The following is a 15,812-nucleotide window of genomic DNA, read 5'->3' as shown; positions in this document are numbered from 1 at the left end:
ACGTGGGGCCCTGAGGTCAGAACCTGAGTCGGAGCCATGAGTCGGAGGCTCAACCGACGAGCCCCCCAGGTGCCCCGGCGATGGGTAATTATTTTTTTTTTTAAAGATTTTATTTATTTATTTGACAGACAGAGATCACAAGTAGGCAGAGAGAGAGAAAGAGAAGCAGGCTCCCCGTGGAGCAGAGAGCTGATGTGGGGCTCGATCCCAGGACCCTGAGATCATGACCTGAGCCGAAGGCCGAGGCTTTAACCCGCTGAGCCCCCCAGGCACCTGCGATGGGTTATTTTTAAATAAATGAGTAAATAGTTTAAAATTTTCCCTTTTAGGTTTCTAGTATGGGCAATTTTTATAGAAATAACCCACTTTTAAAAAGATTTAAGACTCTTTGAGGACCTGGGCGCCTGGGTGGCTCTGTCAGTCGAGCCTCCGACCTGTGGTTTCGGCTCAGGCCGTGATCTCAGGGTCGTGAGATCAAACCCCACCTCAAGCTGTGCACTGAGCCCAGAGTCTGCTGGGGATTCTCTCTCCTTCTCCCTCTGCCCCTCCCCCAGCTCACACATGCTCTGTTTCTCTCTAAAATAAATACATCTTAAAAAAAACAAAATACAGCTCCTTGAGGATGCCAGTAGTTTTTAAGACTATCGATGGGTCCCAAGACCTGGAAGTCTGAGAAGCGGTGACCTTGCACGTGAGCGGGCTCGGCGGATGTCCCTCGAACACTCGAGAGGCATGTGTATCCCGCGGTGTTGGGCGGAATGCTCCGTGTGGTTCCGCCGGGTTCGGTTGATGCGTGGTGCTATCTAGATTTCTGCCTCCTCCGGTCACTTCCGCGTCTGCACCGCTCAGCTGTTGACTGGGGGGTTGGGGGGGGCTCAGAAGGCTCGTGCTTGGGATTTGTCTGTTTCTGCCTTTGATTCTGTCCACTTTTGTTCCGTGTGTCTCGACACTGTTTTGGGGGGCACGTACACGTAGGGCTGTCCCGTCTTCGGGTGTGTTGACCTCTGTGCCCTCCTTTACGTCCGGCTGTGCACCCGCTACGGCAACCGTGTGTGACGTTCGTGTCGTGGGGCCGGCAGGGCCGGCTCTGTCCTTACTGGTGTTGGTGGGTGTGTCGTCTCCGTGCTGTTCCCTCAGCCGGTCCCAGTCTTCACGGCTGACTCGCGTCGCAGTTAGACACTTTCCCACTGTCTGTCCTTCGGTCCTTCTCGTCCTCCACACGACCACGTTCTCAGGGCCCCGCAGGCGTGCTCGGGACTCTGCATCTGGTCCCCGGGCTCTGGCGAGCGTGAGGCAGAGGGCTGGCACTGTGGGGCTTGTGGTTTAGGGTGACCCTTCCTGCCGCGGTGTGGGGCTGCCGGTGGCAGCTGGGGGTGCCCCCGATTGGAGCAAGAGCAGTGGTGTCTGAGTTCACGCTGTGGAGCTTTTCACCATCAGGCGGGAGGACCCGCTGACACCTGACTGGGACGGGGCCCAGCAGCGCGGCTGAGGCTCCCAGGGGTGCGGAAGGAGCGTTGAATCAAGAGATGGGGGCCCTGAAAAATAAGCTGGGGTCCTTCCTCTTGTGTGTCTCATCTCCTCCTGCTGGCCAGCGGGCCTGGGGGAAGGGACGGGGCTCCTCCCCTGGCGAGGCTGTTGGCAGCCCATGCTTTGTCCTGGATCCTTCAGGACCGGTCAGGGTCTGTGGGCTGCCTTGGGCTGCAGGCAGCTTCTCCCAGGGATGCTCTGAGGTCAGCAGGGTGGCACACTTGAGCCCCTCCTCAGGCTGAGGGGTTCTTTGCCGGGATGACAGCCGTCCTCGGGTTCTGGAGAGTTCTCTTGTTTTAGAACGGAGTTCTCATTGCCATGCGAGCTTCTTGAGACGTTGAACTGTCTTTAGAGAACACCTGATGGCCTCAGGTGACCCTTAAAAGAGGCCAGCCCAGCCGGAGGTGCTCCGGAGTCAGGCAGAGGCGGCCGGAGCAAAGCTGGATGGGGCAGCTCTCAGCGTGGCTGAGGTAGACTTCACGGCAAAGAGCTAGAGCAGGGGACATCCGGACGCTCCGGCCTGCGTGAACCCGCGGCTAAGCAGAGAGAAATCATTCGAGCAGAAATCAACATCCTGAAGCCACCACCGGCTTTTCTATTGGAGCGCCTGGCGAGGGCCCCTGGCGTTCCCTCACGGAGGGCCAGTGCCCTGCTCCCTCCTCCCAGCTTCAGCCGGGCGTCCGGCTCTGTCCCCTCGTCCCTAGCTCTGGCGCGCGCTCCTGGGTAGCTGGCCCGCCTCGGGGACCCTTCGTGACCCGGAACCCTTTGTCCTGCTCCACAGGGAAGCGACGTGGGGCACCCTGTGACACCTGCCAGGGGGTCCACTTGGGGCATGAGCAGACCTCACTCCCCACCAAGGGGGACCCCCTGGTTTCCTCTCTGGTGTCACTCCCCCCAGAGCTGGACACCCAGAACCGCAGCTGGAAATTGGAGCCGTTACACAAAGTCATATTGAATGATCGTCCCTATTGAGGGGGCGTGCACTTGGCCAAAGAGAAGCTTTGTAGCATTGTAACCCTTTAAGATAGTGTTTTGCAGAGAAAGTTATTTCGGCGTTTCAAGAAGTGGTCACCGTCCGGAGCTCCGTCTGGGGCCGGGGCTGTGAGCCCGAGGGAGGTCCCAAGGGTGGAGAGCGGGGCAGGCAGGAAGGGTCCCGAGGAGCGGAGAGGCCGAGGCGGCCGGGGCGGAGAATAGCAGAGGGGGACAGGTGGCCGCCCCAGTCCTGGCCCTCCCCCCTCCACAGTTTACACCCCAGCCAGGCCTCCCTGCGGGTCGCAGCCGAAACGGGTCTTCCAGTCTCCTTTCATTTTTGCAATAAAAGAGGAGCAGCCGTCAGACAAAAACCCCAAAGCGACAAACGCCCAAGTCACTCCGGGTTGGATTGCTGCGGCCTTTATTATGCATTTTAATCGTCCTTCTCCTGGAGCCGATGACGGATCGTCGGGAGCGCGTTCCGGGCCATGGCTCCGGGAGCCGTTTCTTTATTCATAAACTGGGCTTCTCCGTCTCGGAGACAGTGAGCGATGCTGTGCAGCGCCCGGTGCGGGGAGGAATAGGGGTCATGAATTAAACGGGTGCCTCGCAGAATTTGCATTTTATTGATAGTTTTCATTTCCTTCCACATTATATCATTTTGAAGCCCGTTTTTGATACGCCGGCCTGTGTCACCGGAGAGCAGCGGAGCGATATTTACTCACATTGACTGATGTCATTGATGCAGATGCCGTGTTGACTGCTTAATAAGCGGGAGGCCAGGCTGTCCCAGGGGTCCCTCAGGGCCGCCCGGGGGGCCTCCTCGCTGGCGTCTTGGGCGCTCGGGGTTGGGGGTGGAGGGCGCTGTGCCGACCCGGCTGGGGGTGCCACCGCACAGCTGGGAACTCCACCCCGACGGGCCTCAGCCTCCTTGTCTGTAAATGGAGCAGCACACCTGGAGACAACCCCCATCCGGCCCTGGAAACGGGTCACATGTATTGAGCACTTACTTGTGCCGGTGCCATGCCGAGGTTTTACTGAAGTTACTGTCTCAGTGCTTCCCAGCCGGTGTTATTTTTTTTTTTAAGATTTATTTATTTATTTGAGAGAGAGAGTAGTGGGGAGGGGCAGAGGGAGACAGAACCTGAAGCAATCTCTGCGTTGAGCATGGAACCTGATGCGGGACTCGATCTCATGACCCTGAGATCACGCCCTGAGCCAAAACCAAGAGTCGGATGCTCAACTGACACAGCCCTCTGGGCACCCCTTCCCAGCCACGCTGATTATCGGGCCTGCCCTGCAGGGTGGCAGAGAGGCTGGCTTGGGACTGCCCCGCTCTGAGGGGACCAGGATCCCAGGGCCCGGGCTGTCCTCCCTGTCTCCTTGTCCACAAGTCCAGTCTGCCCGCCGCCGCCCTCGCCGTAAGCTTTACAAGTCTGTCCGTCTGCGTAATGCTGGGATGTTAGCTTAGGGGACATTTAGAAATCAGGGGATGCGGAAAGATTGCACTAAATGACATTGCCATTTTGGTTTTGAGGGGAGTAAAAACCCTTCACTGGTGTCCCAACACCATGCGAATTGATGAACTATGCAAACAGTAGGTGCACAATAAATGTTTATGCCGTGAAGGAGTGAATAAGTCAGCGCTTTATACGAGCGGGATGAGGAGGGACTGGGCTAGACGTGGGCACTGGGCTCCCAGGCCCCCGCCACGTCCCTGCCTGTGGCTCGCCGGCGCTGGCGCTGTCCGGGGACGCTCCTCTCCCTTGTTTGCAGATGGTGGTGGACGGGGCTTACGGCTGGTCAGTGCCCCTCACGCCCCATCGCTGGCTGAACGGAGTCCATACTCTTCAGGGGGAGTTCGTCCCTCTGACGCCGGCCTGCCTGTCTCTGCACACCCTCTACCCTCTGGGCCCGCTGACCAGAGCCGCGGTGGCGTGTCCCCTCGCCCGGCCAGCACAGCATCTGTCAGCAGCCCTGGGTCTGGGGGCTTGGACAGGCCACGAGCCCCCCAGCCCACCATCGGCAAATCGGCAGAGCAGAGCAGGGAGGGAAGCAGGGCCTGTGGGCTGAGGAGGGCAGGGCGCTGGTGTCTGAGGAGACCTGCTGTGTCCTGGCCTTGCCCAGAAGGTTGGCATTCCTGAACACTGGGTCCCGGGGTGGGCCCTTGTGGCAGAGCATGTGCTCCCCACATCTGTCCCTTTTCCTCTCTGAGGCTTTGCTGTGCCTGCACTGAGTTCTGTGCTCCTGACTGTCTTGCACAGTGGCGGGCGGTGGACGTTCTGCTTGCTGCCTCTTTCCAGCCCCAACAGTGCCTGACCGTGGCCCCCCAGGACACCGAGTGGGTCTTGGCTGGGCAGCTTTGGTGGTGGAAGCTCCCTCTTCCTTGGGATCCGCTGGCCTGGGCAGCTGCTCCTCCTTCTGGCCCTGCATCCACTCCAGGCCATCAGCCCTCTGCACTGGGGACCCTCCATCCCGGACGGGCTCAGCCCTCGCCAAAGGCTGCACCCGTGCACCCCTCAGCCCCGCCCACCCCGTGTATGCACGGACTGGCTCCGCCTCCTGTGTCCCCCACCAATGGCCCGGCAGTCCAGGCCAGCACTGGGGGCTCCTCTCCAGTTGTGGAGGTCACTGGCCCCCACCGCCTTCCTCCCTCCCACATGCGGTCTCTGCTTGGGACGCCCCACTCCAGGTCCCCCTCCACCAGCAGCCGATGGGCCTTCAGAGCGACCCGTCCCTTAGTTCCCTCCTCACCGGCTCTGCAGTGTCAGCAGGATAAAGTCAGACCCTCACTCTCCTCGGCCCTGTGGCCTTGACCCCTCCTTCCACCATCATTTCCTGAGACAGCCTGCAGCCCGCGGTGGCGCGCCTGTGTCAGACCCATGCTGTTCTCGGCCCATCGGGGTGGCCCGCAAGCTGACGTCCGCTCTGCCCTCAGCAAGGCCTTGCCTGCAGCCCCAGTTCCTGCTTCATCGTCCCTTTCTGGAGCTTGGCCTCTGCGTCTCTGGCCTGCTGGGTGTGGTGGCCCCCCAACAACCCTGTCCCGCCCCGCTCTGGCACAGTCAGCGTGGCAGGGGCGCAGGGTCATGTGACACGGCGGGGTAAATGGTGTGTCTGGTCTTTGTCTCTGATTCTTGGGAAGTAGCCTCTGAGTCCTTGCAATTTCCCAAGTGGCAGGAGCAGCTGTTTCTGCCAGAGAGGAGGCTCACAGCGGACCCCAGGTCGTGCGTGCTGCCAAGACAGCTCAGGACGGGGCTGCTGAGCCAGAAGGACCAGGGATGAGAGGGTCCGAGCTTTGTGACCTCCAGGGGCTGGAGACTGCCTTCAGTCCGCTGCCAGGCGTTTGATCCGCATTGATCACCGATGGAACCGCATATGGACTGAGTCACAGCTCTGTCCGCTGCACCCCTGTGGTAAAACCAGTGAGGACTCCGGAGCTGCATGCCCGGGTGGTGGTGGTGGTGACACGTCGATCTGCCTGACTGCAGGGGGAGGCGGTGGCATGGGTCTCCACACCCAGGACCCTCCCACCCCGCCCCCTGCGTCTCCACTCGTGGCTGGTCTTGACTGGCGTCCTTTATGGTAGAAGGGAAGTGAGCTGGTGAATTACCGACAGGAGGCCGTTGTGGGAGCCTCTGGGTTTGTAGCCAGCTGGTCCGAAGCGGGGTGCCCGGGGGACCCCCGACCAGCAGCTGCTGTCTGAAGCGAGGACCCTCTGTGGAGAATGGAGCCCTTCGCCCGGGAGGTGTGGCCTAAGCCCAACCAGGTGGAAGGTGCTGGAGACGTAGCCTGTGGCTGCCAGAGCCCGCAGGCTTCTCCGCGGCTTGTGGGGGCGGGCGGAGACCCCCTCCCTAGATCACAGTCCTTTGCCCAGGATGCTGGGGCCGGGCGAGGCCCGTGTCTGGTCTCTCTGCCCATGCTGAGTGCACAGTGGGCCTTCTGTGGATGCTTGTTGACCTTGTCTTCCATTTGCCACGTTATTTTGTCACCCCAAGAGTTTGCGCTTGGCCTGATTGGCAACGATGACGCCACTCGGGGTTCTTGTCCCTTCATTGTGGACGCTCACTTTCTCTTTCAGCCCCAGGGGCAATTAATTCCCACGGCTTTGGTCGCCCCACGGAAGATCCCCAGCTTGAGAGGCAATGCACAGGCAAGGCACAGTCCTTGTGCCCCCCAGGCGAGCAGACACTGCTTGGCCACGGGACCCCGGCCTCTGGGATGCTCGGAGCAGTGTGTGGGACACACTCCCCTCCCGGGCACGCCCACTGAGGGATTTGTGCCCAAAACCCCCATTCGGTGAGGTTTCCGGTGCAGCCCTTCCACGCAGGGGCTCTCTAGACACGTGGGAAGCATGAGCAGAATCCGTGAGGAGCCCCGGAAATGAGAAGGTGCCGTGTCTGGAAATCGGAACAGCTCTCGAATTCTGAGCATCAGAGTAGCTTCCGGGCTCCTGGGAAGATCCAGACGTGTCCCCCATAATAAGCAGCCGTCCCGGGTGTGCAGTTAGGGCAAGCCACGAGCGTGCATGTGGGTGTGCACGTGCGGACATATGTGCGAGCGAGTGTGTGTGCAGTCCCCACTAGCTCCAGTCAGAGCCGGACGGGCTGGGAAGCGCTGCTCTCATTGTTTCTCATTTTAAGCAAATCCCTGAAAATAGCTGTAAATACTTCGTTAGGATGAAAGCGAGTTTAAAGTGGTGTTATTTCTAGAAGGGAACCTGCTTTCTTCAGGTTCTAGAATCCGTCTCTCAGCTGATCAGTGACGGGTGATTGGACGTGATTTGAGGCCAGGCATGGGCAGTGGGCCTGCGTGCTGGGGACACAGATGATCAGACGGGCATAGGCCCTGGGGGAGCAACCCCCCCTCGCACTGTCCCATGTGTGGTGAGGACCACTGTGTCAGCAGAGTCACAGGGTCCCCTGAGCCACGCCGGTGGCAGCACCAAGCACCAGGACTCCTGTTCACAGTCCAGGGAAGACTGTCCCCCAGGCCCCCCCCAGCCTTCTCCAGGGCCTGGAGTCCTGGGGGTGTCAGGGACGCTTGAATTCTATGAGGAGGAGGCAGTGGGCAGGGTGGCCGGACCCCAGGGGTGAGGCCAAGTGCATCTAGGTTCCAGCCCAGGTGCCCTCCGTCCACGGAGCCGCTGTGCACCGGTGACTCAGCCCGCCAGGCCCCATCGCCGTTCGTAAAGGGGAGCGAGTGCCTCTGCGTGTGGGCTGGGGGCGAACCTGAGTCTGACGGAGGCACACAGGGCGTCGCGTAGCACGCGCTCATCCAGGTGCTGTCTTTGCTGGCAGCCAGCCGCCCGGGCCCCTTAGATCAGGTGGGGCTGCTCGGGAGGCTTCTGTTTCCCGTCAATGACGGGGGCTGCCCCACGAGAAGGCGGCCCTGGGTGCCGGTGGGGCTCATGCCTGTGTCTGCTCCTGCAGGGGAGGACCGCTTTGGAAGACGAGTCATCACCTTCAGCTGCTGTCGGATGCCCCCCTCCCACGAGCTCAACCATAGGCGTCTGCTGGAGTAAGTCCATGGGTGCCTGTGCACACGCATGCCCTTCTGTGTGTGTGTGTGTGTGTCCCATTGTGTGCACGTGCACGCACACATACCACCCCTACCCCTGTGCACACACACACACACCACCCCCCACCCCCGTGCACACACACACGCCACCCCCCATCCCCACGCACACACACACACCCCACCCCCCATCCCCACGCACACACACACACCCCACCCTGTACCTCCGTGCACACACACTCCACCCCCATCCCCACGCACACACACACACCTCACCCCTGTGCACACACACACCACCCCCATCCCCAGGCACAGACACATACCACCCCCACCCCTGTGCACACACACACACACACACACACTCCACTCCCCACCCCTGTGCACACGCACACACCCCTGCACACACATACACCCTTGTGCACACACACACCCGTGCACACATGCACACACCCACGCACACATACACATTTGTGCACACACATGCGTGCACACACACATGCATACACCCCCGCATGCACACACGCACGCACACACATACCCCCATGCATACACACACACACCCGTGCGCACACACCCCTGTGCGTGCACACACTCCTGCGCGCGCACACACACACGCACACACACGCACCCCTGGACACACGCACACGCACACGCATGCACATGCACTCCTCTCCCTCACCGTCAGCATGAGTGGATGCTCAGGGTTAAAGGCTCATCAGTGTCGGTCGACTCGCAGGTCTCCAGGTGGATGTTGTATCCTTTTCCAGGTCACCAAAGCCACCTGCGGGGCTTAAGGCTCTTCTCAGCCCAGGGTGGCTTTAGGTCCACAGTCTAAAGCTCTGAGCCCAGCCCTAGGGGCCCTTTCAGACCTCCCTCCCACACAGACCCCCGCCCTCGGCGTCTGCTTCTCCCCTGCTCAGAGGAAGGCCGTCCACTTAGCTGCATGCAGCCTTGGCTGCTGTCACCCCCTCCGTCTTGTCTGTTGCCGCTGGCGTCTGCACACTCCATGTGCTGGCTGTGCTGCTTCCCATGCCTACTTCCTGGCGGGAGCCCGCGAGCCTCATGAGAGGTGCTGGGAGGGTCGATGCGTCCTGACCGCAGCCCCAGTGTGGCTCCCATTCCCGGTTCTGACCACTCCAGCCCACCCACTTCTCCACCCAGGGCGTAGTGCTGAGGGGCCGTGCCCTGGAGCCCCCAGCTCTAGGAAAAGTGTGAGCAGGTCCCAGAAGCAATTGAGAGTCTGTGGGTAGTGGTTTTGTGAGAATCCCCTTGACCCGAACCTCCGATCTGGTCTGTGAAAGGGTCTTCTGATGGCAGTGGGAGATACAGTGTGACCGCAGGAACCCTGCTGGCCCCAGGGGCTCAGGAGTCTCGAGCCAGCGCTGCTGCTGCTGCTGTGGGGTGAGATTGCCACAGAGTCCACAAGGAACGCCGGCATTGTGGCGCACTGGCCCCCTCCAGCATGCTCGCACATGGGGGCACACAGAGAGGGGGTCCTGGGTCAGAGAGAACTCCCGTCTGGGATCCTCCAAGGTTAACACGATCCCTTGTAGATTATTCCTTCTGTGGCTTCACAAACCCATGACCTGCAGGTCAGCTGTTGCTGAAGGCCCACTGCTGGCCCAGGAGGTGTTTGGATTTGTTTCCTTGTAAAGACAGAAGGACCCCGGACAGACAGAAAGCAGGAGGTTGCAGAAGGCGGGGTAATAAACTCACTCACGGCTCTGGGCTTGCTTTGGGGCCATGACAACCTTCGGGAGCTGGATGGCAGTGGTCACACAACATCATGCGTGTACTCAGTGTCACTGAATTGTGCGTTTTAAAATGGTTAATGCTATGTTACAAATTTCATCTCAATTCAAAAGAACAAATTAACAAAAACAAAAAAACCTACCTCTGATAGCAATGGGTACATGGTGTTTTCTCTTGTGCCGCCTCAGAGACCTTCACTACCAGAAGGAAGTGGCCAGCACAGCCTCTGTGGACAGTTGTGTAGGTTGTTCACTGCACAAGGGAGGCACCACGACGGGCTGCCATCCAGCTGCCGTTCCTCTCACCCAGCGCTGGAGGGTATCAATGCAGAGGAAGGAGCGCCTTTTTCTGATTTACTCCAAGGTGCCTGTGAGCTTCTTGGTCTTGCTAGGAAAAGCGCCCAGGCTCTCTTCCATGACTCCATGGAAAACATTGCCACCACGCACACCACCCTCCTCCCTGTCCAAGCAGTAGCTTTCATGTGACCAGATGTGCGCTCCTATTTTTGCAGTGGGTGAAGAAATAAGTCTGTGTCTTTGAAGCTCAACCAGTAATTTATTTAATGACTTCCTGCGCCAAGCATGCCGCACAGCAGATGTACCGCGACAGGGAGAGAGCTCGGCGTGCTCGCAGGAAGGACAGAGGAGCGCTCCGGGCTGGGGAAGGGTGCCCGCTTGCACGGAAGTGCCCACGTGTCCCGCGTGGACAAGTGAGCTGACACAGATGTTCCCCTGGTCTCCTTTCCTGAGAGTTGAGAAACGCAAGAGCGACCATCTGCAGAAACGAGGGTCCGGGTGGTGTGGGTGCTCTGTGGGCTGAGAGACCTCAGCCTGGCTTCTGCCTGGGGGGGGGACAGAAGGACGGCCTTAGTGAAGGCTGCCCCAGGGGCTTAGTCCGAGCAGTGTTTGAGCAAGTGTCCTGGAGAGTGAGCACTGGGGCTGCCTCCCCAACAGATAAGCCCAAACCTCGGACACGTCAGGCCAGCTTTGCCTCACGTTTGTGCATCGGAGACGAGGGACATCGAAGAGGTCCTCCTGCAGGTGGCCGGACGAGGCCTGGGGCTGGAAGCGATTGCGGAGTTTTGGGGACTTGTACCGTGGCATGTGGCCACGAGACAGGACAAGCAGAGTCAGGATTCTCCTCTAGGGTGATGAGAGAAAACGGTTGGAGCTAATCTGGAAGGCGGGAATTGCCTGCTCCTTAGAGACGCATCCGAATGGCAGGGTTCCATCCTGGGTTCAAATCCCGGCTCGGCCTCTCTTACCCTCCGGGGCTGCTAAACTCATCCCTGCGTATGGAGTGAGTGAAACAAATTTATTCTCTCAGCCGGAGAGCCGGAGAGCCGTGCTCCTCCAGAGCGAGCCCCTCCAGGAGAGGAACTTGCCCCTCGCGTTGCCGGCTGGCAGCAGACCTTCCCTCCCGGGCGGGGGGCTCCGTCACTCTCCGCTCTGCCTCTCTCTTCTCAGACACAGCTGCCTTCTGGGGTTTCCCCTTTTATCTGTCCTGTTGGGACATGTGGGCATGTTGAGTGCCCGCCCAGATCGTCTAGGAGAAACTCTTCCTCGAAAGAGCCTTACCTCAGTCACAGCTGCAAAGACCCTTTTCCGAGTCAGGTCACGTTCATGGGCTCAGACGTTTGCCGTGGATGTCTCTTCTGGGCCATTTTTGGGCCTGTCACGTCCCCTTGCTAGCTGTGTGACCATGACCCTCAGGGCTCCACCTCTCTGAGCCGCCTCTAACAAAAGGGGGTGGGGCCCCTTGCAGGTGGGTTCCCAGGGGCCCTGGATGGGTACCCCCGTGACCTGGGGTGCTGGGTGCTGGCACCCAATGGGTGCCCATGGCTTCTGTTCTGGGGAAAGCGTCCTTGGTTTCAGTGACAGTGAGAGGTGATTTTCGAAACCGGGTCTTGCACTTAATGCCCAGGTACTTGAAGTACACTCTGGACCAGTACGTGGAGAGCGATTACACCGTCGTCTACTTCCATTATGGGCTGAACAGCCGGAACAAGCCGTCGCTGGGCTGGCTGCAGAGTGCCTACAAGGAGTTTGACAGGAGGTGTGTGCTTGAGCCCTGGGGGGCGGGGCGTGGGGCTCAGGGTCCCACCGTGGGAGGGGGGGCCAGGGGACTAGGAGGGGTCCGGGCTGTGCCACAGGAGGCGGGGAGCTACGCTGAAGGAGCTGGGGGTGGGTGGGGTCACCTCCCCTCGGCAGGGCCTCTAACCTGCTTCCTCATCTAGGGCAGGGCCGGCCAGACAGTCAACATTTTGGCTTCACCGGTCCTCAGATTTCCTTTTTTTTTTTTTCCCAAAATTTTTTGAAGATTTTGTGTATTTATTTGACAGAGAGAGACAGCGAAAGAGGGAACACAAGCAGGGGGAGTGGGAGAGAGAGAAGCAGGCTTCCTGCAGAGCAGGGAGCCCAATATGGGGGTCGATCCCAGGACCCTGGGATCACGACCTGAGCCAAAGCAGAGGCTTAATGACTGAGCCACGCAGGTGCCCCATGGGGCCCTCAGATTTCCGTTGAAACCGCTCGGCTCTGCCGTGCAGCACGAGAACAGCCCTAGATAATACACACACACAAACACACACACGCAGACGTGGAACCCGGTTCTAGGAAAGCTTGATTGATGGACACCGGATTGTGAATTTCGTGTCATTTTCACATACCGAGAACTGTTGCTCTTCTCATTTTTCCCCAACAATGAACTCTGGAAAGCCGTTCTCAGCTTGCAGCCTGTGCAAAAGTCAGGGGTCTGCCGGATGTGGCCCGTGTACTCTAGATTGCTGACCCCCGTCTAAGAAATGTGGCAAAGAAACAGCACCGCGTGGCCGTCTTCCAGATGGCCTTTGTGCTTTCTCCGCACTTTACAGTGTGCACAGGGCCTTCTGGTGTCTCTTTTGGAGAGGTGGGCGGCGTGCTGGGCAGGTGAGGACACACCGGTCCCAGAGGGCAGGTGTCTCTCCCTGTGCCCCTCACCTGGCGTGTGGCAGGGCTGGGACCCACCGAAGACCCTGTCTCCCTGTCCCAGCCGATGCTCCGCACCACTTGGGAACAGCATGGAACCGGGGGATTTTTTCTTGAGCGACGTCTTGCGTAACAGTCGATTTCAGAGTGTGTTTGGCTAATGGGCTGCACTCTCGGGCCTTCGTGCGGGTCTCCTGGAATCCTCTGGGTGTTCCTTCCCAAAGGCCTGTCATACCTCTGATGGAGATCTAGCAGAGCTTCGAGTGGGTGGGATGCTGGCCAGCAGCGCCTGACCTCCCAGAGCCGGCCACCTGTCCTTTGAGTCCTGCTGTCGTCATCTGTGACTCTTCGGTGGAGTTTCTTGCCTTTCTGTGCTGTGTCTTAGGGAAAGGATTCTTGCGTACTTTGGCGTCATTTACCTGACACTGTGTGCCAGGCCCTGCAGGGGAGCTGGAGGCAGCCGGGCCTCAGCAGTAGCCCCTCCCTCATGAAGCTCTCCTGGATTGTCCCTGGACAATCAACAGCCCCTTCTTTGCGTCCTCGCTGTCCCTGACCAGACAGGGCAGCTGCAGAGTGGCGTGTTTGTGCCCCCCTCTGCCCGGCTGCACCCCCCCAACTCATCTCTTTGTCCCCTGCCTGTGGGAAAAGGTCTGCATGGGGTAGGTTCTCACTCAGTGGTGGAGGAGCCAAGTGGGGCCGGGAGTGAGTGCTGGTGTTCAGGCTGGGGCAGTCAGAGAGGCCAGCTGGAGGAGGTGGCCTCTGAGCGGCCCCTGGAGGGATGGGCAGGTGTTGCTAGGTGGCCGACCTGAGGAAGAGTGAGGGGGGCTGAGGCTTCGTGGTGGGAGGGCCGGCCTGGGGGATTCAGCTGGGGAACGGAGGGAGTGGAGGAAGGTGGCCAAGGGCAGGGCGTGTGCTGAAGACGCTGGACTTGGTTTAGGAGGCAAGGGGGAGCCATGGAAAGTGCTTGAGGAGAAGTGAATGACACGTTCAAAGTGGCCTTTTCCAGAAGCTCAGGCCGACAGGAGGACATGATACGTACCCCTCTGTTGAGCCGATAGAGATCATTTATCAAATGGAAGGAAGCACACGTGTCTCCTACTTCTCACAAAGGTGGACCAGGAGGTGGTCCTGGATGTAGGTAGGATTCTAGACCTCGGCGCCATGGGAGAGAAAAGGACAGCTACTCTAGGCATCAAAACCAGCAGGGGAGTGTCTGCTGGGATGGTGAGTTCCCTGTCACCAGAGGTATGCAAGTGGAGCTCCAGATGCAGTTGAGTGAGATTTATACCACAAGGGTTTTCTGCCTGCTCTCACTGCACCCTGGTGGGTGTCCTGCGTTCTTTTCCTCTTGGCTGTTGACTCCTCGTTCTCCGGAGTGTTCTGCCGGGCCGTTCCTTTTAAGGAACCAGTCCACACACGTGCTGGACCCCCTTCCGGGAAGCCACCTCCACGTCAGGAGTGACTCGGCGGCACAGTGCTCTGGGACCCTGGACCACCTGCAAGTCGCTGCAGCCCCCTCCCTGCGCCGAGAGCCTTTCTCTTTGTAATTTGTTAGTATTTCCTTGAGAGATACTTTGAGACTCTGTAGACACCTTGGTCCTTATTGAAGCGTCGCGTCCTGGTCTTAGCCTCCATCACTCGTTCTTGGTCTGCTGAGAACTCTGAGGGATCTTGGGGGGCTGAACGGTGCTTGGAGTACTGGCAGTTTACCCTAAGGCAGAGCGTACACTTCCGGCTTGCTTACATTTGTATGGACTTGCGAGTTCCTGTTTCTTTCTTTCTTTTTTTTTTTTTAATTTATTTGACAAGACAGAGATCACAAGTAGACAGAGAGGCAGGCAGAGAGAGAAGGAGGGGAAGCAGGCTCCCCGCTGGGCAGAGAGCCCGACACGGGGCTGGATCCCAGGACCCTAGGATAACGACCTGAGCTGAAGGCAGAGGCTTTAACCCACTGAGCCACCCAGGTACCCCGCGAGTTCCTGTTTCTTTCAGTGGGTTCTAGTCCATGATTGTGTTTAATCAGATTCAAATGCAGCCCCGTGGGTGCCCTTCCTATGACCCTCAGAGGTGTCCCATCGCGCCAAGCGAGCCCTGCCTTTCCGGAATCGAGCACCAGTCGGGCTCCAGGCACATGTCACCTGGCCCTCAGCCCACCCTGGGGTCCGCCGTTTCTCTAGGGGCCCTGGTTCCGCTCAGTGCAGAGAGTCCAGGGGCCAGGGTCTGGAAGGACTGTGCTGGTTGCTTTCGGGGACACTGGCTCCCAGGCCCTGTGCATGGACAGTTGGGGTGTTGTTTGCATGTCTCCGTTTCTGCCGGGGACCGTGCGCTTACCGTGGTGCCTACGGCCGTTCCTGCCCAGCAGGCTCCTCTGGCTCGCTCTCTCCGCATCTGTCCCCTCCCCTCTGGCAGTGAGGACCTGCCTGTGCCTCCCTTACTGACTTGCTTGCCCGTTCGTCGCCCAGCATCTGACTCATCTCACTTGCTGGTCGTGTTACCTTCTTGGGCCACCCCGCCGCTGTGCACCCCCTTCCCGTCCCAGTGTGTCCCCGTGAGGAAGCCCTGCTCACACAGCCGGCCTCCAGCCACCTCCCTCGTCCTCGTCCTCTGCCCCTCCCCCTCCCCACCGGCAGCAGCCTGGTACACGTGTGATGACCAGCTCCTGGGGGACATGGGCTGATCTCCAGCCACCGTGGCCAGCTTCAGGGTCCCAGTGTGTCCCCACTGGACACAGAGTTAGGGGCACTCAGTGTGGACTTATTAGACTTACTCGGATGCAGCAGACAAATAGCATCACGGGCACGGGAAGAAGTCAACGTAGTAAAACAATGAGGAGGTGATGAGTTTTGAACATTGCCTCGGTGCTTAATGTGGTTTATTATGTGTTTATGCTATTTAATTTGTTTTTCACAACTGCCTCCCCAGATGCCTGAAATTCTGACCATCCATCGGCTCTTGTGTGGGGGTGAGAGCTGGCCGGAGTCCCCCTGGTGGACCCCACGCCCCTCCCCTCACACAGCGCCAGGCGGGGGCCACGACCACCCTGCCCTCCCCTGCTGCCTCCACCCGGCTGGTGCCGACCTC

The 15,812-nt window shown here is 59.4% G+C and overlaps 1 protein-coding gene across 10 annotated transcripts in view; it reads left to right on the top strand.

Annotated features, from left to right (window-relative positions):
- The window catches only part of ARHGAP8 (Rho GTPase activating protein 8), a 58,259-nt gene that overhangs the window by 20,794 nt on the left and 21,653 nt on the right, over positions 1-15,812 (top strand). For 9 of the 10 annotated variants that reach the window (XR_004286563.1, XR_004286565.1, XR_004286564.1 and 6 more), the window contains 2 exons: positions 7,929-8,016; positions 11,689-11,820. Coding sequence is in view for 7 of the 10 variants with exons in the window: in XM_032345961.1 (XP_032201852.1) it covers positions 7,929-8,016; positions 11,689-11,820 (220 nt within the window). In the remaining 3 variants the exon portion in view is untranslated. The remainder of the gene's footprint in view (positions 1-7,928; positions 8,017-11,688; positions 11,821-15,812) is intronic. The other variant, XM_032345967.1, reaches the window with a different exon arrangement.

Source organism: Mustela erminea, chromosome 6 (assembly GCF_009829155.1).
Source record: "Mustela erminea isolate mMusErm1 chromosome 6, mMusErm1.Pri, whole genome shotgun sequence".
NCBI classification, from domain to species: domain Eukaryota; kingdom Metazoa; phylum Chordata; class Mammalia; order Carnivora; family Mustelidae; genus Mustela; species Mustela erminea.
Note: the sequence above shows the minus strand (reverse complement) of the source record. Positions and strands in the feature narration are given on the sequence as shown.